Below are 23,715 nucleotides of genomic sequence, written 5' to 3'. Positions count from 1 at the left end.
CAAAAGACTCTGAAGAATCAATAAATAAAATGTGAGTACAAAGAAATATTGCTGTTAACAGGTCACAAGTAGGGTTTGGTATAATTTTGCCTGTCATGGGAATATTTTTAAAATGACATTACTTTGAAAAGCTATCTGATGTATAATAGTTTTTTTTTAATTCACAGCAAATTATGTAAGAACCATGGTTAGGAGCACTTTGATATCTTCAAAAATGTTTGTGATGAAACTTTATATACAAACTCATTTCCCATATTGAAATTTTATTTTAATATTTTAGAATATAATTTAAAAATAATCAATCAATACTTGAGGCCTGCAAATATCTACAAATTATCTTTGAAAGTTTGTCATATTTCAGACATGACACCAAAAACTTCTTTACACAGGATGGGTACCACAGGTTCCAACCAGCTGCATGAAGGCATGGCATGCAATGTCAGAGTGATGGCTACTAACCCAATGCCTAGGAATTATCCTGGATTTGAGCAAGTCGGTGAGAACTGCTGAGAACTGCTATGTGGGGGTTTGAGAACACTTCTAAACATTAATACTTTTGAAATTTAAGTTTGAATCAATGTATGTCCAGAATTCTATAACATGAAAAAAAGAAACCTATAAGTAAGTTAAAATCTACCCCATGAATAAATTCAAAACTAGCAAAACGATGTCAAACTTCATCATCTTGAAATCATAGTACTGTATTTTGTTAGCCCTTAAGATGAACCTGCGCATGCACACACACTCTCTGTCTCTCTCTCCTTCACTTTAAAACCATTTATTCTATTCTGTCAAGACAAAGTGCTAATTAAGAAAAAACTTAAAATATTTTTCAAGAGGGGATAAAGATGTGCTAACCATCAAATATGAACAGCAAAATTTAAAATTAAATGGTATTTCTAAGATATCTTTATTCACCTTTTTATTAAGCAATTGCAATAAATAGATTAAGCAGGAACAGATATAATTTACCCCCAACAACTTATTTATTTCAAAGATTTTAACTTTGTGAAATTCACTATATGTATTAATCAACAGCACAAGAAAAGGTAATTACTGTGAACAATAGTAAGCCTCTAACCCCAAGTTCCACTATAACACTGTCAATCTCATCAAAATGAATCCTCTGAGCTATATAATCACTTTCTATTTCCTAAACAATGAGTTTGGAGGGGAGGAGACTAAGAAGTAATTCATACCTTATTTGGGAGGGATGTACATCTACCATATTTGAGGAGTATTTAGCCAGGATAATTAAAAGCCATGCACTAAGCAAAAATGAGGCAAAAACTGAGCAACACAGAGTAGTCTCTATCCTGGAATAACTTCCAATTCAGAGAAAAGGACACACAAGTCAATAAATGATAAATCAGCATTAATAAAATGAAACTGCACAATTTATATGACAATACACACAGCTAGAAGAAGAAAGAAATATTTTCAGGAAATGCAAATGGTAGTAATTTAAAGCAAAGAATAGAGGGAAAACAAACACTAGATTTTAAACTGACTTGAGTGCTTCCTCGGTACCCATCAAAATGCCATAAACTTTATTCAAGTTTGAATAAGTAACTTATTTTTAAAAAGATGTTCCCTTAAGAAAGCAAAGTAGTCAAGGAAGAGAACTTACTGTAAGCCTGGCATTCTTCTAGGTGTGTATGTTAGTTAACATTAGCTCACTGAAGCTGTACAGCAACCTCATGAAAGAGCCACTACTATTACCCCTATTTTATAGAAGAGAAAGAGGCACAGAGAGTTGAAGTAACTTCTCCAAAGTCCTAAGACTATTAAGGTAGCTGAACACAGGCACATCTTGGTCTCCAGTTTATAAACAATGAAATACGGTTTCTCCATATATGAAGCAAGAAATATTATCAGTTGAAAAATTCTACAAGGTTTACTGAACCATTTCAGTTTGCAAATGTGTGATGTGTGCATAAAACCTGTGCTAGAGCTACTATAGACTCAGAGAGCAATAAATAGGCAGCTAAATGTGCAAAGATACAACTCACTGCTGAGAATGCACCAAAAGCAGTTTGAAAAAAGTTTACATATACTGCCAATGCCTCCTTGGATAAGAACTGCTTCCACCATCTTTGACATAATGTACATTGATGCTGGGCAGTCATCAGTGGGAAGAATGGAAGAAAGTCTGATGAAAGGTCTCACAACAACACATGGGGTTTGCTTTCTTTTCTCAACTTCTCTAAGAACTTTCATGTCCTACCTTCACTCTTTCATAGTCCTTTGCTTTATTTCCCTGAAACATGAAATAATGAAAGAAAGCTGAGAACAGAATACACCAAAGATTTTTATTGAAATGTCTTTTCAAAGAAGCTACAAAGATTTTTATCCTTACCAAAATGATCTGAACCCTACAGAAAACTGACAGAAGTTACACATCACACTTACTGAAGAAGTTGCTTTAAAATGGTCTTTGTTGATTACTCCAACATAAATACACTTGAAGGGGACTATATCTTCCACTTGATTTTAAATAATTTTAGTTCAGCACACGCATAGTTACAAGATTTTCCATAGGAGCATAGACTGAACATTATGTGCATACAGAGTATATAGCGTGGTTATCACTCTGGCAGTTTCTTAATTTTACCACATAAGACCCTTTTCTAGGAGCCAGCTCATCTTTAATACATGGCAGTCTGTATGTGGTTATCCTTTCCTAACAGTAAACATCAGTGTTAACCTATGCATATTTCTGTGATTCTGTCCCACGCTTTGTCGTCTCTATCTTTATCCTCCCTAGGACACATAATTACAACAAATGTACATTTTTATCTTATTTTAATCTCCTGTAGACACTCTCATTTGTTCAATATAATATTTGAGTGCCTATTAGATATTAGCTAAAATAGTCTCACCTTTATCATTTAGGAGAGAAGAAAAACAATGAAGCAAAACTTCACCTGAATGAAAAGCTACAGAATATTAAACAATATATAACGTTATGGTTTTGGCCTAGTCTAGGGGTTTAGAGAAAGCTTCTCTCTGAAAGCAGAACTGAGCTGGGTTGTGGCTAGGGAAGGGTACCACACACTGCCGGAGGCATAGAATAAAGGTACTATGGTGCGGGTAAGATAAAGCTGGAGAAAGCAGAAACAGATTCTGCAAGGATTTTTATCCTAATGTAAGAACAATGAAAAGCTAATGCTGGATGTTAGTAAGGAAAAAGCCAATCAGGTATATTTCTTGAAAACACACGGCTCTTGGGGCATCTTTGAAATATATCCAGGTGAGACAGTATCATATTCCAAGTGCTCTGAAGCTCAGAAGAGAAGTCTGGGTTGGAAATGAAGGTATGTGAGTCATCTGTATAAAGGCTGTAAAAGTCTAATTTCCTTCTAACTGTTCCCCATTCTAAAGTTGTCAATCACAGGGTCTGAAGCCAAAACTTTGTTACAGTGTTAGCATGTTAATTATATGCCTAGGTTCGACAACAAACTAAATTCTATACATGCAATGACCACACTCACACTGACTTTGTTATATCTCACAAGGTCCTGCACCTAGTAAAGTGTCAATAAATAATGTATGAGACAATGACCAATGTAAGATATACTCTATTCAAAAGGCCAGAACTACAGAAATAATTTTAAAATGTTAGTTTTCAACATAATTTGAAAAATACATTTAACATTTTGTTATTGTATTTTATATTTATAATATTTTGCATATTTACATTTCCCCTTAAGGAAAAGTATTACGGGATATGTATTTAATTTAATAAGTTAAATTAGAAGGAAATATAGGTTGATGTACAATGAAAATGCAATTTAATGGTCCGGCACTTCCTATATCTTTATAAAGGACCAAAAGAATACAAACTTTCACTATTGAAAGGAATATACAGTCCCAGCAACGCTTAACAATGTTTGCTTATGTACATCATTTCCCAAAGATCTAATTTAAACTATTTATTCATAGGTATTAACAGCATTTTATTCCTCTACTTTATTAGCAACAATGTGAAGCATGAAAGTTTGAGAATTACAAAAACATTATAATTAATACATGTTAAAATAATTACCTATCTTTATTTCATATATAATCTATATTCATATATTTTAACCTCTAAGAACAGAATAAGAGTTCTTTTCACAATATTATATTGAATACTATACACTTTACATATAATTGCTTAGCTGTATTTTGCTTTAACTGCTTTTCATCACTTTCCTCTGACAGAGACAGGATTATATCAAGAAACATTATAGTTAATTTTTTAAAAAAAGGTCAAAAGGATGAAGAACCCACTGAAATACTTTGTTTAAAAAAGTATTGACAGTTATTTCAGTTATACCTTATTCACTCTGATTTTGTGAGCCAGGAATACTTTTGAGAATAGATACATTTCTGGGTGTACATTTCACTCATTTCTAACTTTGCAGAGGGAAGATACCTCAACAGTATCTCAACTTAATCTTCAGTGCAGTCAACACTATACATATATATCTCTAAATACTCATTGATTTTCTTCTTCTAGATAATATTCTTATATATCTAAACTGAAGAACGTTATCACATTTTTCTCAAAGTCCAATGCTTTTGAATACAGACATGGTCTGGGAATTTTAAGTAAATATATTTAAGGTTGTGACAAGTTAAATTGATGAGAGACTCTAGCCAACTAGTAGCAGTTTCTAAATTATATTAGAGAGACAATAAATACAGTAAATGACAAAAAACCTCATCAGATGCTCTGGAGGAGGCTGTGGTTTTCCCTTTATTACTTTTTTGTATTAGAGTTAGTTAATATTCTAAATAGGTCTACAAAAAGCTGAACAACCTCTCAAGCTCTGAATTCATGGCACTGACCTTGGACTTGCTCAGAATGATTTTTAATGCACTCTGCTATTAGTAAAACCTGTTCAAACACATGCCCCATCTGCCAGCACCCCATCTGCAAGAGAGCTTCTCATTCTTGTAGCCAGCACAACTTCTGCCTGCTTCCTTCTCTTCTCTACATCCCAGCTGTATGGTAATGAGTATGAGCAGCTGAAAAATACTGCCTGATAACAAAGCTAATATAAAACAGCAGAATAACACCTCCCCTCAAGGAAGCAACTGCAGCATGAACATAAGTGATAAGCTATTGAACAGAGGTGGGGGTTAAAATTTTGTGTGTATTTGTGCAATTGGGGGGGGGTTCATACATGTGAACATGTTAAGCACACAGTTTCCATAACTAAAAACTAAAAAAACAACAAGAGAGCACAGGAAACCAAAGAAAGCTCTAAATTTCTAAGCAGTTTTGTAAAATTTGTGAATCAGTTCCTCATGTAGTAATTAGTGCCGTTTTTAGAAGATAACTTTCAAAGATATTAACAAGAATGTTCTATTTTATTAATTACCAAACTTGGGGGCCTTTAGAGAAAAAAAAAAGCAGAACTTGAAACCATAATTAAAACTACTTACTAGATATTGTAGCAGATAACATGAGAATTTGTAAATTCTTTTTTTAATTCTTATATAGCACTTTAAAAATTTTAATTTAATGGGATTTGAAGTCAACATATTTATTCTAACATCTAAAATACAAAGATGTTACATACATTTTCTTCATTTAGGTAGACATAACAGGATTAAGTTTTTACATACATGACAGTCACACTGAATGAATCTACATAATGTAAGTAGAACTAAATCACATTAACGTTTCATGTGCAATACCTTTCCACTTAGAGAAGATTAACAGTCACTCAGGAAAACTGTTTAAGAAAATTGTCTATTCAAAACTGGCATTATGTATTTGCTTTCACAATTTGTAGATGTGAAAAAGCTTTCAAAAATACTAGATCTACAAAGTACTACTATATCAAAAGAATTAATTATAATTCTCACCAACACATCTAAAAAAGTCTTACATGGTCCTCATGATAGTATGTTCTTAACTCAGGGCCATATTTTCTACAGGTTATTTCATCTTGCTTTTACAACAACCCTATGTAGTAAGTACTACTATTATCTCCATTTTACAGACAAAGCTTCGCAAGTGGCAGAATTAAGAACTTACACCCAGTTCTAACAGGCTCTGTCATACATGCTCTTAAGTACTCTACTATTCTGATATAAATTCCACAAGGATGGGGATTTGGGTCTGTTTTGTTCACTGTTGGACTCTAAATGACTAAAGCAGTCTTCAGATCATAAGAAGTGTTGGATAGAACAAATAAACAGATGAAGAAATAAGAGATAATTGCTCATTTTGTTTTAGGTATAAGTGTGGGGGGGAGCGACTAAATTTTATAATACAGATCTTAAGAACCTTAACTATTTTGACATTTAAACATGTTAAAGAATCTTAAAATAAGACTGCTTAGTAATATAAATTTTGCTCACTTGTCATGTTGAAAAATTAGGACATAAACATTTTGAAAAGCTGGTACAGAATGAAGCAGAATTGCTGGGCCTTAGTATTTTGAATATTTCTTGAATTCATTTATTCTTTTTTATTGTTTGACTGTAAGAATGGATTTTCTTTTAACTAACTTAACATATTCCTTTCAAATATAAATCAAGGCCATGACTTTTATACTACAAAAGCTTCTGTACAATATACATAAAACCTGAATTAAACTTAATGAAATAGAATCGACTATCCTTTACAAAAAGATAGTTATATTTTCTCAGAGAAGAGCAAACTTTTAACAGTAACTTAGATTTTAAAAACCTACAAATTCAAAAAACAAAAAAACCCTACAAATTCAGACAAGATTGACAAAAACAGTACTCTACTGCCCCTACATGTTCATACTAGTAGTAACAATGACATTTTAAGCTCTCAAGTGACAATGTAGAGATTTCTGTGGATTACTGAGAAAGCTTTTAAGCTAAAATTTTTGCCAACTAAACTGTTTTGAGTCACCCACACATAAAAATATAATTAAATACAGGAATAACAAATTTCAATTTTCATGTTCCAGACTAGTAGAGAAGACATTTAAGATAAAAGAATTTCACCCAACATTAATCATACATTTTTCCCTCTCAAAATAGATTTCTCTATCATCCCAGGAGGATATCATAAAATAACTGAAATCAAATGGCTAGCTAGTCATGCTTTAGGGATTCACATTTAACCTTTTCTGTCTGGGTTTGTTATGTCTACATTTATTTGAGAAAGGAGGTTCAATCTAAAAGTACTGATTCTGTCCGAAGTAAATTTCTAAAGAATGTATATATGGAACCCATCATAAAATTATGCTTCAAGTTAACTATATCAAAATTATTACATCATTTATATCTGGCATGTTCTTAGGCTTTACCTACATCTTGAGTTGCTACTACCAAATGGCTACTCTTAAGTATTCTATTCTTCAAAGAAAAACAAATATGGTATGCAAATGATGCTAATGTAATAGGGTGTATATGTTTGAGAAATCATGGCTCTCACTAGGAGATAAGTCTGCAATGTGGGTAAAAAGGATAGAATGAGAAAAGCCTACAATTTTATGGTTTAACAGCTCTGAAAGATACTCAATATAGGAAAATGGAATTATACAAACAGTATTAATGTTTGAGAAATACTGTTGAATAATGTTCTCCCTCTATACCATACGTTATATATATGTAAATACATAGATACGACCAAAGTAGAAAGAGAAAATCTTTATTATTCTAGTATCAGATTTACATTTAAAAACCACTACACTTCTTATTTTATTTTTCACAGTATAGGAATTAACATTATATGTGCAAATAAAGATGTGCTGTATCAATAGGTTCTTGGGAAAATAAAAGAACTGTAACATAAACAGTATACCAAATGGTAGTACTTCTTGTTTCTATCACATTTTAAAAAATCTTAAGACTATATATCTACTATTATTTAACCAGTTTATATGTGAGACACAATTTATGTAGCTTTCTACAGTAAGTCAGAGGGCCAAGAACTCCAATTCTGACCTAGAATCAAGTCAGAAAGAAATTAAATGTGCTTGATAAGATAGTAAAGATTCTCAAGGAAAGCTTTCTTACAAAAACATAAAAAAATGCAACAGGATGAAATCACATTCATTCTTTCAGAACACAAAAATATTCAGTACCAGATACTACCTAGCATAATTTGAAAACTAGTAGATTATATACGTCAATAAGTTTACCAACATAACCTATCAAATCAAGTCGAGTGGGTGTTTGTGTATGTGATACACACACATGTAGTTTTCTGCATATACAGAAATGATCACCAAGTGATTTAGAAATAAAAGTATATCATTTAATAAAATAGTCTGATGACCTCTTGAACACTTACCCGAAATGAACATGCTGCCTCAGGCCTAGGCAGACTTCTCAGAGTCACTAAAGTGTTAAGTTATCAAAAGGGTGGATTTTTTATTTTGTCCATGAATATATCTAAGCGCCTAGAACTATGTCTCCCTTATTTGCTGAATGAATGAATGAATGAATGAACCACGCTCCTCTGGCTTTGATGTCTGACCGTGATGGTGAGCAGACACAGCTCAGACAGAAAGGCATCTTACCACCTCTGTAAGGGAGGGTGGTCTGCCTTCATCGCCGTAACAATGGCAACACATGCAGAGAGCATGCATAACGTGTTAGCAGATACAAATTAACTTAATGGTGTTCTTGCTTTATGGAAATTCTGGGAGAATTTTTAAATGTGGGTGAAGTTTTCTTCCCCCATTTAAAGTATAAATCCATAGTATCTTAATCACTGAAGAAAAATAATAACAAAAGCTCCAGGTTATCATTATATGGAGCTGCCTATGACTATGTTAAAAAAAAATTTAGGCACTCATTTATGTAGCGTATGTTTTACAGAATTTAAATATGCACTTTCATGAAGACTTAAAGCTTAGACCGTTCTGACATTTCAGTATACTACAGTGTTTTCTATGTGGGTGACACAGGCCTTTGTGCAATCAGTTCCCCAGTTTGAGTCAGCTGGGTTCCTAAATTCAGAATTTTTTGGATTTTAAAAAGATAATACTGTGCATATACTGTGTATCACAGAATACTTCCAATATATTATATATTAATATTTTGCAGCAAAATATATGAGAATGCAGATGAATAAAAAAGGTGATTGCCTTACATTAGGTTAGGTTTTGCTATCTTTATTTAAAAATTTTTAGCTTCAGAAGTTAGATTTCTTGTCTGTGGACAAGGGATTGTGGATTTATTTCATAGCTGTTTACTTTGCCAGGAGCTTAGTTCCAAGTTTATTTTTAGCATATTTTTCATCTCTCTTCCATACTACATGCAAGTCTTAGTATGTAGTTAGTTTCTACAAACATAAGCTACAAATTTTAACAGCCTTGCCCTGTGTGATATTGACATTCATAAACCATTTGTATATACCTTTTCCTATTAGCAAAAGAAATAACAAGTTATGGAAGTTGTCTCCACAATGAATTTGAGGGCTTTTTTTTTTTTTTGGTACCAGGGATAGAACTCGGGTCCTTGCGCTTGCGCAGCAGGCGGCGAAACCACTGAGCTAAATCCCCAGCCCAATGAATGTGAGGTTTATAAACCATGTGTTACTATGCTTCGTGTTCACATTTGACAACCAAGGCACAGCCCAAATACTAAAACATCATCTGATGACAAAATCTAGAAATCAAGGTTATCAGTAATTAGATACTGAGGTTATTATAAATTGTTGGAGAAAGTGAGAATTACGTATTTTAAATCCCAGGATTATATAGCAAAAGTTAAGCCCTAAGACATATCAGTACATCCTCATTCCAGAGCAGTGTGCCACGGTGGTAGTGACTCTGGAATCTGACTACCAAAGTCATAACCCCAGCTATACCACTTCCTAGCTGCAAAGCAAGGTATTAAACCTTCTGTGACTCAGATTCTTCACTTGTAAAATAAAGACAATATAAAACAACCTACTTTACTAAATTATTTTAAGGATTACATTGATTTTTATAAAGAAAATGTACTTGAAAGTAGTGCCTATCCTGCATACCACATTAGACTCCACTCTATTACTCTATTTTAATGTCATCAAAACATTATTAACAAAAGTGTTTTCTGTCACTTCAAAGTAGAATCCAAGCTCTATGAAGACATGGCCTTGTCTCTATGGTACTTTCATAGCCATAGGTCCTCAACTTTGTTTCAGGTGTTCAATACTTTTTGGCTAACATTAATACATTAATAACACTAATAAATCAATGGCGAGATATAAATGAATAATTTGCAGCAATATGATTAATGAGAAAAAGCAGTATGTCAGCCCAACTAGTGATACACACTGCTTCATCAGCTGTTTAGCAAACATCTTCATGTTCACATAAAGCTACTGTAAAGCCTTCCCTTAACCGTTTACAACGGTGTTGTGTGCCCTTCTCCTCCCACAATATTTTGTACATAGGTCCACTTACACAGTTATCTTTTTGTACTAAAATGATTTGTGTCTTCCCACTAGATGCTTAAAGATGATATGATGTTGAAAGGGTTGTGTTTTTTCATTTTGCACAGTCATGGGCATGGGTGATAATTATCTTTTTATTTATAGCCAATACAGAGAATAGGATCTCAAGAAAACTTATGATTTATATTCTGTTTACTCATGTTTATGCATGATACAATAAAAAATATTAAGGACATTTTCAATAGAAAAAGGCTAAGATTTAAAATAGACTGGCCTGATATCTGGTAACAATAATTAACTTTTAATTGATAAAATAAGTAATGACCATTAAGGACAACTGATAATCTAAAAATGTCTGTATTTTCCAAATTCCAGGAACCCGTACATTTGCAAAGGAGAAGCTTAGGAAGAAACAGTTTCATTTCCTCACTCACAAACAGGCAAAGAAATAAATGAAATCAGGTATCCTTTCAAAATGCACCTCTGGATTTGCTCATACTATCACTCTATTCTTTCTTCTCTTCAAAGTAACACAATATTTTCTTTATTTCTGAATTTTCTGACATTTTCAAGCCACTGTTTTACAAAAGTACCTCCTAAATGACTATACCGTATGTTTGTTTCTCCTTCAGTTTCAAAATCAGTAAGTACTAATTACTTTTAAAATTAAATGTCAAACTGTGTCTCAGTTAAATTTAGAAAATGAAAGATTTAAAATCACAGCTGCAGTCATTTTAAAAAACATTTAGTCAACAAAAACATGTCATATTCTTACAGTATAAAAACTCCTTAGAGAATTTTCCAAGTTTAACGAATACTTTAATGAATCAGTCATACAAATATTTATACTATCGTTCTCCTATCACAGAAAGCATGAGTGATACTAAAGATCACTTCTAACTGTAAGAATCCATAACCAGAGGAGACAAAATATCTCTACAAAGCTGTCATATAGTACCACGGAGTAGTCCAAATATGCCTACGAGTCCAAGGTAATGGCAGTAAGCATAGAATGTTTCCCTACAGTGGAAACACAACCAGATGAAGTCAGTTCTCGAAGAAAGAGGTGAGCTGGGCTGTGAGGTGAGGGAAGGACCTGGAGAGACAGAGGCACAGTGTCACTGGTGGGTACCAGACTAGGGCAGATAGGAGAGTACGACTGGCCTTTAAAACGCCTTAAGTTTTTGTTGTGTTAAGGAGATATCCATGTATTTGTACTTAGCTAAATGTTCCCTGAAGCAGATAGTGAGTTTCAAGCAATTCCTTTAAGATATGAAAGAGCAGACTAACTACAACTGTTCTAAATGAGAATTGTGGCTAGACTAGAATTCAGGGTGGAGGAAAGGTAAACCTGGAATGGAGCCAATTGGCAAAGCTATGACAGAAATGTTAGACTAAGAAATGGTGCCACAAGAAATAGGCAAGTATTTCTGGCAGCTGCTCCTGCTAGCATGAGAAGTGCTCTTGTAGTACAGAATATTAATAGCAATAAACTTTGGGAGAGGCTGTTATTTAAACTGTAAAACTATCTCACTAAAATTAAAAAATGTAAAAGTAAAATTTAATGTGACAATAATCTAGGCAGCTATAAGAATAGGAAATAATAGAATAATAATCTAGGCAGCTATAAAAATAATATTCCAAATAGATAATTGTGAACCCAAACATGGACCATCTGTTTACAGACTAAAAACACAGATTATAGTTTTAAAACTATGAGAGGGGAATGGATGTAGCTCAGTGGTAGAGTGCTTGCCTAGCATACATGCAGCTCTGGGTTTCATCCCCAGCACCAGGAAAATAAACCATGGAAGGAGCAGCAGAAAATTATACTTGAAAATGATATAGGTGACAAGTGTATGGCGAATATTATTCTCCAAAAGAAAAAAAAAGAAATTATTATGAACAAATAATTTTTGATCTACAATTTTTTCATCTTGTTTTCACACATCATTTTCATGATCCCTTATGAATAAGCAATATCATTATTTTCTCAAAATGAAAAGGAATTCATATGATGGAAAATCTATAATAAACATGAAGTACAAGGATACAATATTAACTAAAGTCCACAAAATGCTGGCATGGTGGGAATAAATTTGCTTAAAATATGATTTGTCCTTAATAATATTAGAAGGCCTTCATATTGTTTCTTATTTAGTATTATTTTTCTGGAGAATTATGGAATAGTCACCAGGAATCTAAACAGTCATACCACTTGGTTCAGTAATTCTATTTCTAGAAATCCATGCATATGGCCAGGGATTTAGCTCAGTAGTTCCACCGCCTGCCTTGCAAGTGGAAGGACCTGAGTTCGATCCCCAGTACCAAAAAAACCCCACAGAAATCCGTGCATAGTGGTGCGGTTAAAGATTTATGTATAAAAATGTTCAAAGCAGGTCACACTACCCACAGATCAACAGTAGCGGAAAAACTAAAGTATAGTCATATGGCAGATCATGCCATATTATTACTTACATAGGTGGTAAGATTTTGACTACTTAAAGAGTCATGGGTAAACATTAGCAGTATATTAAAGATGGATTAAAGTGACAATTTTGTTTAAAAGAAATTAAATGCTTAAAACTACCATTGAGGTTTATTTCTGAACAGTGCAGTTACTAATAATTTTGGAAACTGTTAAGGATAATATTTTTTGGTTCTATATTTTGCGCATGTTGTATTTTTTTTTAAAGAGGAAGTATAAGATACTAAATACCATTGAGAAAAAGTTCACTATACAGTCACTTACCTCAGAATTTAAGGGATATTATAACACAAAATTGGGGGGGGGGGGGTAATGACTCCTAAATTTGCTTTGCCAACAGTTTTCAATGGTCTGCATTTTGGGTACACAAAAAATCTTTATACAGATGAAAATTTTATTGTAAAATAAATAATTGAAGATGTTCCTTTCTGAAATGAAAGCAATATAACTGATAATTCTGGCAGATCTTGAAACATTCTATAATAGATTGGTCAGTAAGTTAAGGAGCATTAATAAATTAAAATTATACATAACTTGAACTATGTGAAAATTATATACACAAAAGCAACAAATAAGGTATGTCTGACAAAATTAAAATTTTATATGGGCTTGTCTATTACCAATAACTCAACAATGAAGAGAAACTTGAACCCAACATAGTACTGCTAAGAGAGACCCTATGTTGTTTTTGTTGCCCTTATTGAATGAACAGACAAAAATGGTACTGCACTATATTTTGAAGATAACCCGTTAGCCATCCTGTTCTTGATTGTTCTTTGCCAAACATAAGCCCGGAGGTATCATCCCTCAGCTTACAAAAAGACAAAAAATAATAAAATAATAATAATAATAAAATAATAATAAAAACATTTCTAGTTTTTTATGATTAATATCATTACATACTCTATAGGATAACTTTTTAAGTGAAAAATCTTGAGTTTGTGCAAAAAATTCTAAATTTATAAATACACTGTATACAAAAATTATTTGCAGATTAACTGTTTGAAACTTTTAATGTATTTCCTCATTCAAATAATGTATTTCCTCACACTGTCTCTGTAGACAGTGACAGGCTCCTATGCCTACTCTCCAAAGTGAAGTAATTAAAAGTAGCAGTTGAAAACTGTTAAGTTCATAAGAAAAATTGTACACAAGTCACAAAACAAACAGAAAGAATCGCTAGTACTTGTAGTACCTACAGATTAAATGTCAACTTTGCTATTTACCAAAAAAACTGGGAGAATTAACTTACTATTTGAGCCTTGGTTTTCTTATCTACTAAATGGAGACAACACACTTACAGTATTTCAATGATTAAATTAGTTAATTTTTTAAATGTTGGAACACTGGTTACAATACATGCTAAGTTCTTTTTAAATTACAGCAATCATTAATAGGATTACTAAGCTAATACACATTTAAAAGAGAATAAAAAGCAGTATGTTAAGATTACAGTGATTAGGAACACAAAATTCTTCATCACATCACTACTACTAAAGAATTTGAGAAAAGTATGATTTTCAAAGGAATGAACGACTTAAAAGCTTCAGTATTCCCATTGTAAAAATTTACCATAAGCTGAAACCTATAAACAAATAGTTATATGCTAAAGATTTACTGTAGTGTTGTTATAATAATAAAAAACTATTTTCGATGTTTTTGTAAACAAAGTTTTACTAAAACACAGTCATGCTCATTCATTTAAATACAGTCTACGGCTGTGTGAGATGGGCGGTTTTAACCGAACTTACATGGTCCACAGAACCTGAACACTTTACTGGCCCTTTGCAGAAAAGGTTTGTGCACCCGATTCTAAGATATCTCCAAATTATGGCAATACATAGAAATGATATTGACATCTTTTCAAATGACACACAAATATTCTTTTCTTTTCTTTTTTTTTTTGGTACCAGGGGATTAAACTCGGGTCCTTGCACTTGCGCAGCAGGCAGTGAAACCACTGAGCTAAATCCCCAGCCCCTTCTTTTCATTTTATTTTAAGGAAAATAAGTTTAAATGTGATATTTAGACAAGAACTTGATAAAGAACATAATCATTACAAAACTATTTTCAACTAGGAGAAATCCCAGTTATGTATTTCTCTACTGCCAGAGTTCCTGGGTTTCAGATACACAAGTCCTTGTCCCACAACCACACCCTGTCCTTCCCATCAAAACGGTGCCCTGTTCTCAGCCTTCGTGCTGCTGATGCCTGTGCTCCATACACCCAAGAATACATGAGGCATTCTAAAAGCAGTATTTGTCTATAAACTTACACAGTCAACCCGATATGGTAAAAAGTCCTATCAAATCAACAATCATGTGCCACTTGGAGGTTTCCACCGAAGCAGTATCTTTAAGGGAATATTCTAAAAGTCAGGTCTGGTGGCAATGGCCTATAATTCCAGCACTCTGGAAAGCTGTAGGCAGGAACATCACAAGACTGAGCCTAGCCGGGGCAAATTAGTGAGACCTAGTCTCAAAATAAAACACTAAAACTGAGTCGGGGATATAGCTCAGTGCAAAGCCCTGGGTTCAATCCCCAGTGGTGGTGGTGGTGGTGGGAGTTGGGGGTATGAATGAACATTTTAAATGCTTGAAAGTGCTCCAAACTAAAACCTAATGAGAGAAGAAGGGATATTTAAGCACTAAAAGTGATTTTTCTATCAACACACTATTACCAAATACAAGCTGTATCATCCTTTTATCACTAAAAAGAAAACATGCTGCCTGAAGGCATGATGTTTATTCAACACTTACCATTATTTCAGGTAGGTTTAAAATGTGGAAAAATAATGCACCTTAAGATTTAAGAAGCAGTATTAACATCACTAAAGGTATTCCAAGTCAAAGGAAAAATGACTTGTCAATTATAGATACAGGTTAAATAATCCTGTAAAATTTCTCTTCCTGTAAAGATCAGGGCTTTTTGACCTTCTTAGTTAAACTTACATTCCCAAATTTACTCAGAGGTAATAATTACCTGTAGGACTTCCTTTTAACAAGGATTCCAATTGGTATTTATGATCAGAGAAGACTGAACATACATGAATAAAGTATGAGGACCTCAACACTAACATTTTCACTTAAAGGTAATGATTAATAGCCAAATTTCTATTTATTTACTGTTGTTATATTCAATACAAAGTTTACATATTTCAGATGATATCTGAGAAAAATTTATATAATAATACATTGGATTACCAGTAGTAACATTATACTTCATAAGATAAACAAATTTTCTGAAATTTTTGAAGAGATTAGTTATGATTATTATTTTAAAGGATTTCCATTTTTACATTATTTTAAAGGAGCTGAACATATCTAATATAAATCTATGTAAGATGCCAGGCACAAATATGATTATGTGGACATCAAAGTCTTTTTTTTTTTTTGGTACCGGGGATCGAACTAGGGTCCTTGTGCTTGCACAGCAGGCGGCAAAACCACTGAGCTAAATCCCCGGCCCTCAAAGTCTTTTTTAAACATTTGATAAAAATATATTTTAAAATGTCTGTCGTAAACTTTACTAAAGGAAAGTTAGTAACAAAGATTAACAAAAAAGTTCAACCCCCGGTACCTAAATAAATAAATAAATAACAAAAAAGTGTGAATCAATTAAGTAGCAAAAAGAACTTTGTAAAGCTACCTAAATACTAGTTGTAAAACGGAGGGAGGATACAGTTTTGCAATCCCTCTAACATTTCTAGTAAAGTCAATGAGTTACGAGAACAAACTATTGACAGATTGGCAGGGAAAAAAAATGAATGTGTTCTGCTTTTTAAATTTTAAAAACTTCTGTTTTCTAGTATGGATTTTCTATTCACTTTTAGTTCTATTCTGTTATACAACTACAAGGCTACAATTTAATGTAACACAATAACCTAGAAAAGTCAAATTGAATAGTGACCTTACAAAGCTCTCAGGGAATGATCTGAGGTTCTCTATTAATTTTTCTTAAGTAATCATCTTCTATGTCTTTTAAATTTAATGTGTATGTTAGAAGGCAGGTAGGAAATATGCACTGTGACATAAAGAATTAATCTCCCATATACTGTACTGAAGTTTACTGGAAATATTTAACAAGAGTACAAAAGTAACTTTGTTGTTTATATTTTAACAGAATTTCATACTTATTTTCCTTCATTTTTTAAGTTTGCCGTATTGGTATTTTCTTTTATAGCTGTACTAAAATAATAAATTAGTTTATTAATGATTTCAAAGAAACTACAGGCATATGCATAAAATGCTTAAATCAGAGTAATGACCTCATTCAGCAGAAGCTATAATATGACAGGCTAAAGAAGACAAAAAAGAAGAAACACTTTCTTGAAGACAGTAAAGAAGAAAGAAACAAGAGAGTAGTAGGGATATTTGAGCTTTATTTTCAATGTTTAAACTACATTACATTTTAACTACACTCAAATGCTTTCCAACATGGCTGCCAACTTGAACTAATTAAAAATGTATTTTTACAAAGGCTATGTAAGTTCCAATACAAAGAAGAATCTCTTTATAAGGAGGAAAAAATATTTTTCCATTGTTAGGGTTTAGACTACTTGTTAACAAAATGTTTCCCTTTTAGTTAAAAAAAAAAAAAAAAAAGGACACTAACAGCATGGATTACACAAACACTCATTTCATTTCAAAGAAATGGGGTGTGTGTGTGTGTGTGTGTGTGTGTGTGTGTGTGTGTGTGTGTGTGTGTGTTGGCTTCATGTGCTCATGCCATAAACATATTTTAGGTCTAAAAATATATCACTCTAGTAAATAACCAAAATGGGAATACAAAGTAGTTTACAAAATACAATAAATTGCTAATACAGCTTCAAAATTTGATGGGAGAGAAAAAATGTCATCCTGAAGAACATCCAATAGACCATAATTTGATTATATATTAGCGAAAGTTCTACAAAATGTTTCTTCAGGATTATCTATATATAACTGTATCGTAACTGCCACACAATTGTTAACATGCTATTTTTGTTTTATATAACAGCAAAAAGTAATGTCTCTATTAAGTTTTAATTTAAGAGAGTACTTTGAAAACAATCCACTGTAAAGGGCTAAATTAAATAAGCCTAAGAATACTCTTTAACCGAGTTAAATTCTATATTTCCATGTTCAAGAAGAGTATCACCAGCTTTTTACTTTTTATTAAAAAAATCACAGCTACAAATTCAGGGCTTTAATATTGTTAGCATTATTTCAAAATGTTTCTTTTTCACATTTACCAATTTTAAGTAAGTTTGTAAGATTCTAACCTCATGAAAAAAGGAGATAAAAAGGCACACTAAGTAGGTAATCCTGCCCTCTAGGCTCCATATCATATTGTAAAGGTATTGTTATTGTATAAGTTTTCACTGGCCGCTATACAATGCATTATTTGGTTACAAATTGAAATTTGAAGCATTTCTTCAGTAAAGAAGGCAGAAGTACATCATTTAAATAAACATTCATATTTATTAAATGTGTAAAACTTACCCGTCTTCGACAAAAGGGGAGGCCTTGGGCAATGATGCTAATGCTAAATATCTTCATCACAGTTTGATGTGGTAGAGGCTCTTTTGCACTTTTAAGATCAACAGGAACCAAGCCATGGTTTAGAGTAGCTTTTCCCGGTTTTGACATTTTAAAACTCCTCTTGGTTGATGAATACTTTCTACATGTAATATAGGCACATTACTAAAAACTCTACCCACCAAATTAAATATATATACACATTTTTAAATGATACTTTTAAAAGGCTGAGAACCCAAGGCCTGCTGCTTTTGTCTTTCAACCTTCTCCTACCAAATGTCCTGACCTGTCTGAGGCTTGGTGAAGTGCAAACTATCCTAGAATAGCCAGGAATTATAAACTACTGAAGTGAAAGCTCCTGCTCCTGCCAGTCAAACAGCTGGTGAACCTCCCATGCAGTCAGTAAAGCGAATGTGACCAAAGCAGGGCTGAGCTGTAGAGTCCCTTTTAATATTTCTCCAACTGATTAACCTAGGTGCTCCCCAGAAAGTGAAAGTAACTACGTTTCTTTACCAAAGCCAAAATAAAACACTTAACATTGTATCATCTCTTGTATATATTATTAAGTCAACAATATTAACAAAATATTAAGTTAATATTTTAGGAATACTTTAATTGTCAAATTTGAGTGTTTATGCATACTAAAAAATACATATTTATCTGTTCTACCTTAACTATATTAAAGTGAGCATTATTTTCAAGTGTTCATCTTGATGGTGCTCTAACATACTGTTCCTTATCTTGCACTCATTAAGACAGTAAACACACTCTAGCTGTCTCTATTAATAACCACTCATATTACTCTTCCTACTAGAAACTTTGTTGATTGCAGTTCAATCTGTAATTTCATAGATTTTGCTTGAAAATATTGACAGTCATGTGACTGATTAAAGATATACACAAAAAGCTGTCTATAAAGTTGTCTGTGATGGCAAGTAATAAAGTCTTTTGTCACTCACTGACAGGAATATGCTCTGAATAACGCAGTGTTAGAAGAATCACAGAATGTGCTTACTAAACTAAGCTTATGTCACTAGAAGATAAGGTCTTATGGTTCTGCCTTCATACAAGCATTGCTTTACCACTGAAGTATCATACAGCATAACTCTACAGTAAAGTGGGTAATAACTAACGAGCCCACTGCAAATCCCTGGTGCTCAAATTCTACAACACAACATAGATAAACTTTCCTAAAACACAGAGAAGCAATCTGGGGTATAACTGACTACTCAAGGACTTTCAATAGTTTGCCAATACCAATGACAAAATGTGGAGGTAAAGGCTCACCTCAAAGTGGCCCTAAACACATTTTTCTCACATTACTTCAAATACTTCCCTAAAATAACCGCTTACACAAGTGTTAATTTTTATACTACCTTCTATAGTTAAAGTTCATGAATTAGATTGTTAAAGACAGGAAAAAAACCTTGATGTGAAAATCAACAGGACATTAGAAAATAAATGTGGACTTTCACAATGTTTAGTTAACTAGTTTGATCTACTCTTCCATTTTTTTCTTCCAATAGCTGATCTCTCCTTCCAACAGCTTTTGTCTTAATTCCTTTTTTTTTTTTTAAACTTTGGAAAGATCTACCTTACTATAAAGTGGGCTACAGAGAAGACAATTTACATACAAGAAATATTCTCAATCCCCCTGATGCCATGATCTTAAGAGTAAACTTTTTCTGGGCTGGGGATGTAGCTCAGCAGTGTGGTGCCTGCCTGACAAGCAAAAGGTCCTGAGTTCAATCCCCATTACCAAAAAAGTAAACGTTTTTTTCAGGCCACAATTTCAAACACAGAAGTGCAAAATCATTTGCCAAGGTGATATTTTTAGTGATACAAAAGTCAGTTTTTCCAAAGAAGACGTACACATGGTCAGTAAGCACACAAGAAGATGTTCAATGTCACTAATTATTAGGGAAATGCAAATCAAAACCACAATGAGGTAAGACTTCATATTCATTAGGATGGCTATTCCTTTAAAAAAAGAAGAAAGAAGAAGAAAAGACTCCCCACCCCCCCCAAAAAAACAAGTGCTGGAAAGGATATGGGAAATTGAAAGCCTGTGCATTACTGGTGTGAATGTAAAATGAATGCAGCAGTATGACAGCTCCTCAAAAAAGTTAAAACATTGAGGGCTGGGGATTTATGCTCAGTGGTGCCTCGCCTGCCTTGGGAATGCAAGGTACTGAGTTCGATCCTCAAGTTAAACACTGAATTATCGTATGATACAGCAGCTCTTTTAGATATACAATATACCCAAAAGAATTAAAGCATGGACTTTATTTCCTGCAGGGGATAGCTGTACACCCATGTTTCAACAGCATTATTTACAACAACCAGAAGATGAAAGCAACCTAAATGAACACTGACTGATTAACAAAGTGCAGTATGGAACGTAATTTAGCCTTTTCAAAGAAGGGAATACTGACCACACTGCAACACAAATAAACCAACCTCAAAGACATGCTCAGTGAAATAATTCAGTGAAAAGAGGATAAATACTTCACAATTCCACTTAAATGAGATTATTTAGAATAAACTCAGAGATAGAAGAGTGGCTGCCAAGAAACAGGGAAAAGCAAACGAAGGAGTCAGTGTCAAATTGGTACTGAGTTTCAGAGAAAAATGAAAAACTTCTGGGTACACAAAGTGGTAACAGTTGTCCAACACTATCAGTGCTTTTAATGCCACTGACTTGCATGCTTAAATATGATTAATATTAAATTTTATGTTACAGATATTCAACCGCAATAAAAACATTTTAAATTTTAAAATAAATGAAAACAGAACTGCCATCACCAAAAAAATCTCCTCAGAGATCTAGGGTTAGGAGAGAGGAGACAACATGGGGATACTAGGAAGTTATAAATTTACAAGACAGGAAAAGTGAGATGATCCTAAGATGACCATGTCTATACCCACCCCCGGCCTGTTCTCACTCATCAGAACGTCACCAGCCTCACAAGTGGTCTCAGAATTTCCTCTGATGTTCACTTTATTTCCTAACATAAGACTAATATTTTTGTTTGTATAATATAATCTTCAGTCATATCATCTCTCATTTAAAAATTCCTTTTTCTAAAGTAGCTGCCAAGGAATAATCCTCCTCCTAGTTACTAGCTATCACTATCTACTTTGATAATATTACAATATAGTTTTATATGGACTGAGATTCTTTACTCTCAAAAAAAGTCTTACCCTTTCTCCTCCCTCTCACCTCCTCTCTATTTTACTACTAGGGATTGAATCCAGGGCCTCACACATGCTCGGAAAGTACTCCACCACTGAGCTATAATCCTAGCCTTCAATGATAACCTTTTAAATCCAATAGTTAATTAACTTCCCTCCAAATTCCTCTTTCTGAACCACAAAGAAGACATAATTTAAATTATATGATACTCTAATGCTGAAAAATAAAATCACTACATTTTATACTTTTAACATTCATTGGCATAGAAAGACAATCAAGCCAGGCTCGAGGACACACAGCAGTGTGGCAGGCTGAGGCAGGAGGACCAAAAGTCCCAGCCCAACCAACCCAGGCAGCTCAGGAACTTAGTGAAAGCCTGTCTCAAAATAAAGAATAAAAAGTTGAGTGTGAAGGTCCTGGGTTAAATCCACAATACCACGCCAAAGGGAAAAAATGATGGACTACAACCTTAATTTCACTTAATCCCTTGGTTAATGAAGATAACATAATTTTTTTATTTTTAAATTTAAGAATCTCACAGAACTTTAAGGTCATATATATTTACATGTAGATATTTTAAAGAGAAGGCAGATCTCTAATCTCTTAAAAGAGACCTCTAGCTAAAGATCTGTTCCTAAGGGGGAAATGAGATTTGAATTGTAAAGAACTTGGACTGGGAAAATTAAAATTAACATCAATAGTTTTCATTCCCTTGTTTCTAAGGAATTTAAAATTAGTATAAAACAAAACTTTCCAATTTCACATTTACAATTATAAGAGAAAGCAGGAGTGAAAGTGAAGGTTGTGTTTTATACTAGACACCAACTGATGACATTCTAAAGCAACTCCTTTTTAAATTGGTAAACAGCTGCCCTCAACTGGATAGCAGAGGGCATTACAACTCCAGTAAACCCAGCACTAAATGCAAGTGTCTGTTACAACATACTTCTGTTAAATAAAAAAAGAAGAGGCAATTTCTGTGACTATGCAAAGTGACTACTATCTTACAAATGTCTGTACAACAAATTTCATCTTTTTTAGAAGACTTGAGTAACAGTACTTCTAAAGCTATGTTTTCAAATGGTATGGAAAGGTGTAAAACACCAAGCACAGAAAACCCTAGTCTTTGAGGGAAATCAAAGACAGTGTATACAAGAACTCCAACTGTTAATACTAAAGATTAAAGTCTTAAATGTCAATCTACTTTTAAAAATAGCTAAGATACATGCTGTTAATTATAACCTCCACTACCAACCTCTCCCCCACTCCCCCACTGAAACTCTTTTATTTTTTGGGTACCAGGGATCGAACTCAGGACCTTGAGCCCACAAGGCAGGCACGGTGCCACTCAGCTAAATCCCCGGGCACCCAACTGAAACTCTTAAACAGTCAAGCTCCACAAATACTAGAGTATGGCATGGCGGGCAGGAACATGCCTTCGATAACCCTGGCCCTGCCAAGTAAGTATGACCCCAATCCCTGTGTGCTTCCACTTCACCTATACAGTATCTACCTCACATGACTGTGCTGAGGATGAGGTACTGTTAGCACACAGAATAATGCCACATACCCAATAAGTGCTCAATACTGTCAGCTGTCATTATGATTACTACTCATACGATTATTAGGACTAAAAAATCATACAGTGTTTTATAGATCACATGTCAATTTCTAAAATCACTAAGAAAGCAAGCAGAGAGTCTAAAATTCATCTGTAATAATCTGGGAATAGAATATTTTAAAACATAGCATCTACATGTTTCAGAAAGATTTTTATTAATTCTATCAAAATTTTCACCTAAAAATGAAGCTGTAATATCTCAGCTGGGGCATCTTCACATTTTAAGATTGCAGTTCTCAAATATCATCCAGGAAGAGTTCAATAATAGAGAACTTATGGTACACAGAAGGTCTCTCGATAAGTTAATTTATTTTGCAGTTGTCACTTTCTGATTTTCTTTTATCTAAAAATTCACATTGGCAAAAACTATTATATCCAAATATTACGTGCAACAAAGTATCACCACTATGGCACTTGGATTATAGATCCAAGCACTCCAATTCTCTTATAACAACAAAAAAATACACAGTCACAGCAATTATTCTGAGTTTCCACCTTCTTTTTTATTCATTATCACACAGA

At 33.4% G+C, this 23,715-nt stretch overlaps 1 protein-coding gene across 6 annotated transcripts in view; it reads right to left on the bottom strand.

The window, feature by feature from the left end:
* The window catches only part of Fbxw7 (F-box and WD repeat domain containing 7), a 194,586-nt gene that overhangs the window by 51,394 nt on the left and 119,477 nt on the right, over window positions 1-23,715 (bottom strand). The window contains exon 1 of one of the 6 annotated variants that reach the window (XM_004869185.4): window positions 18,341-18,775. The exons of the other annotated variants lie outside the window; for them this stretch is intronic. Within the exon in view, the coding sequence (XP_004869242.2) occupies window positions 18,341-18,487 (147 nt within the window). The 5' untranslated portion in view covers window positions 18,488-18,775. Of the gene's footprint in view, window positions 1-18,340; window positions 18,776-23,715 lie in introns of those variants that run through there. 6 annotated transcript variants of the gene reach the window in all.

Source organism: Heterocephalus glaber, unplaced genomic scaffold, assembly GCF_053883595.1.
Source record: "Heterocephalus glaber isolate CG9 unplaced genomic scaffold, H.glaber_assembly_v1.0 deba00000613, whole genome shotgun sequence".
NCBI classification, from domain to species: Eukaryota; Metazoa; Chordata; class Mammalia; order Rodentia; family Bathyergidae; genus Heterocephalus; species Heterocephalus glaber.
The sequence above is the reverse complement of the archived record's forward strand: the minus strand, read 5'-3'. Positions and strand labels throughout refer to the sequence as shown.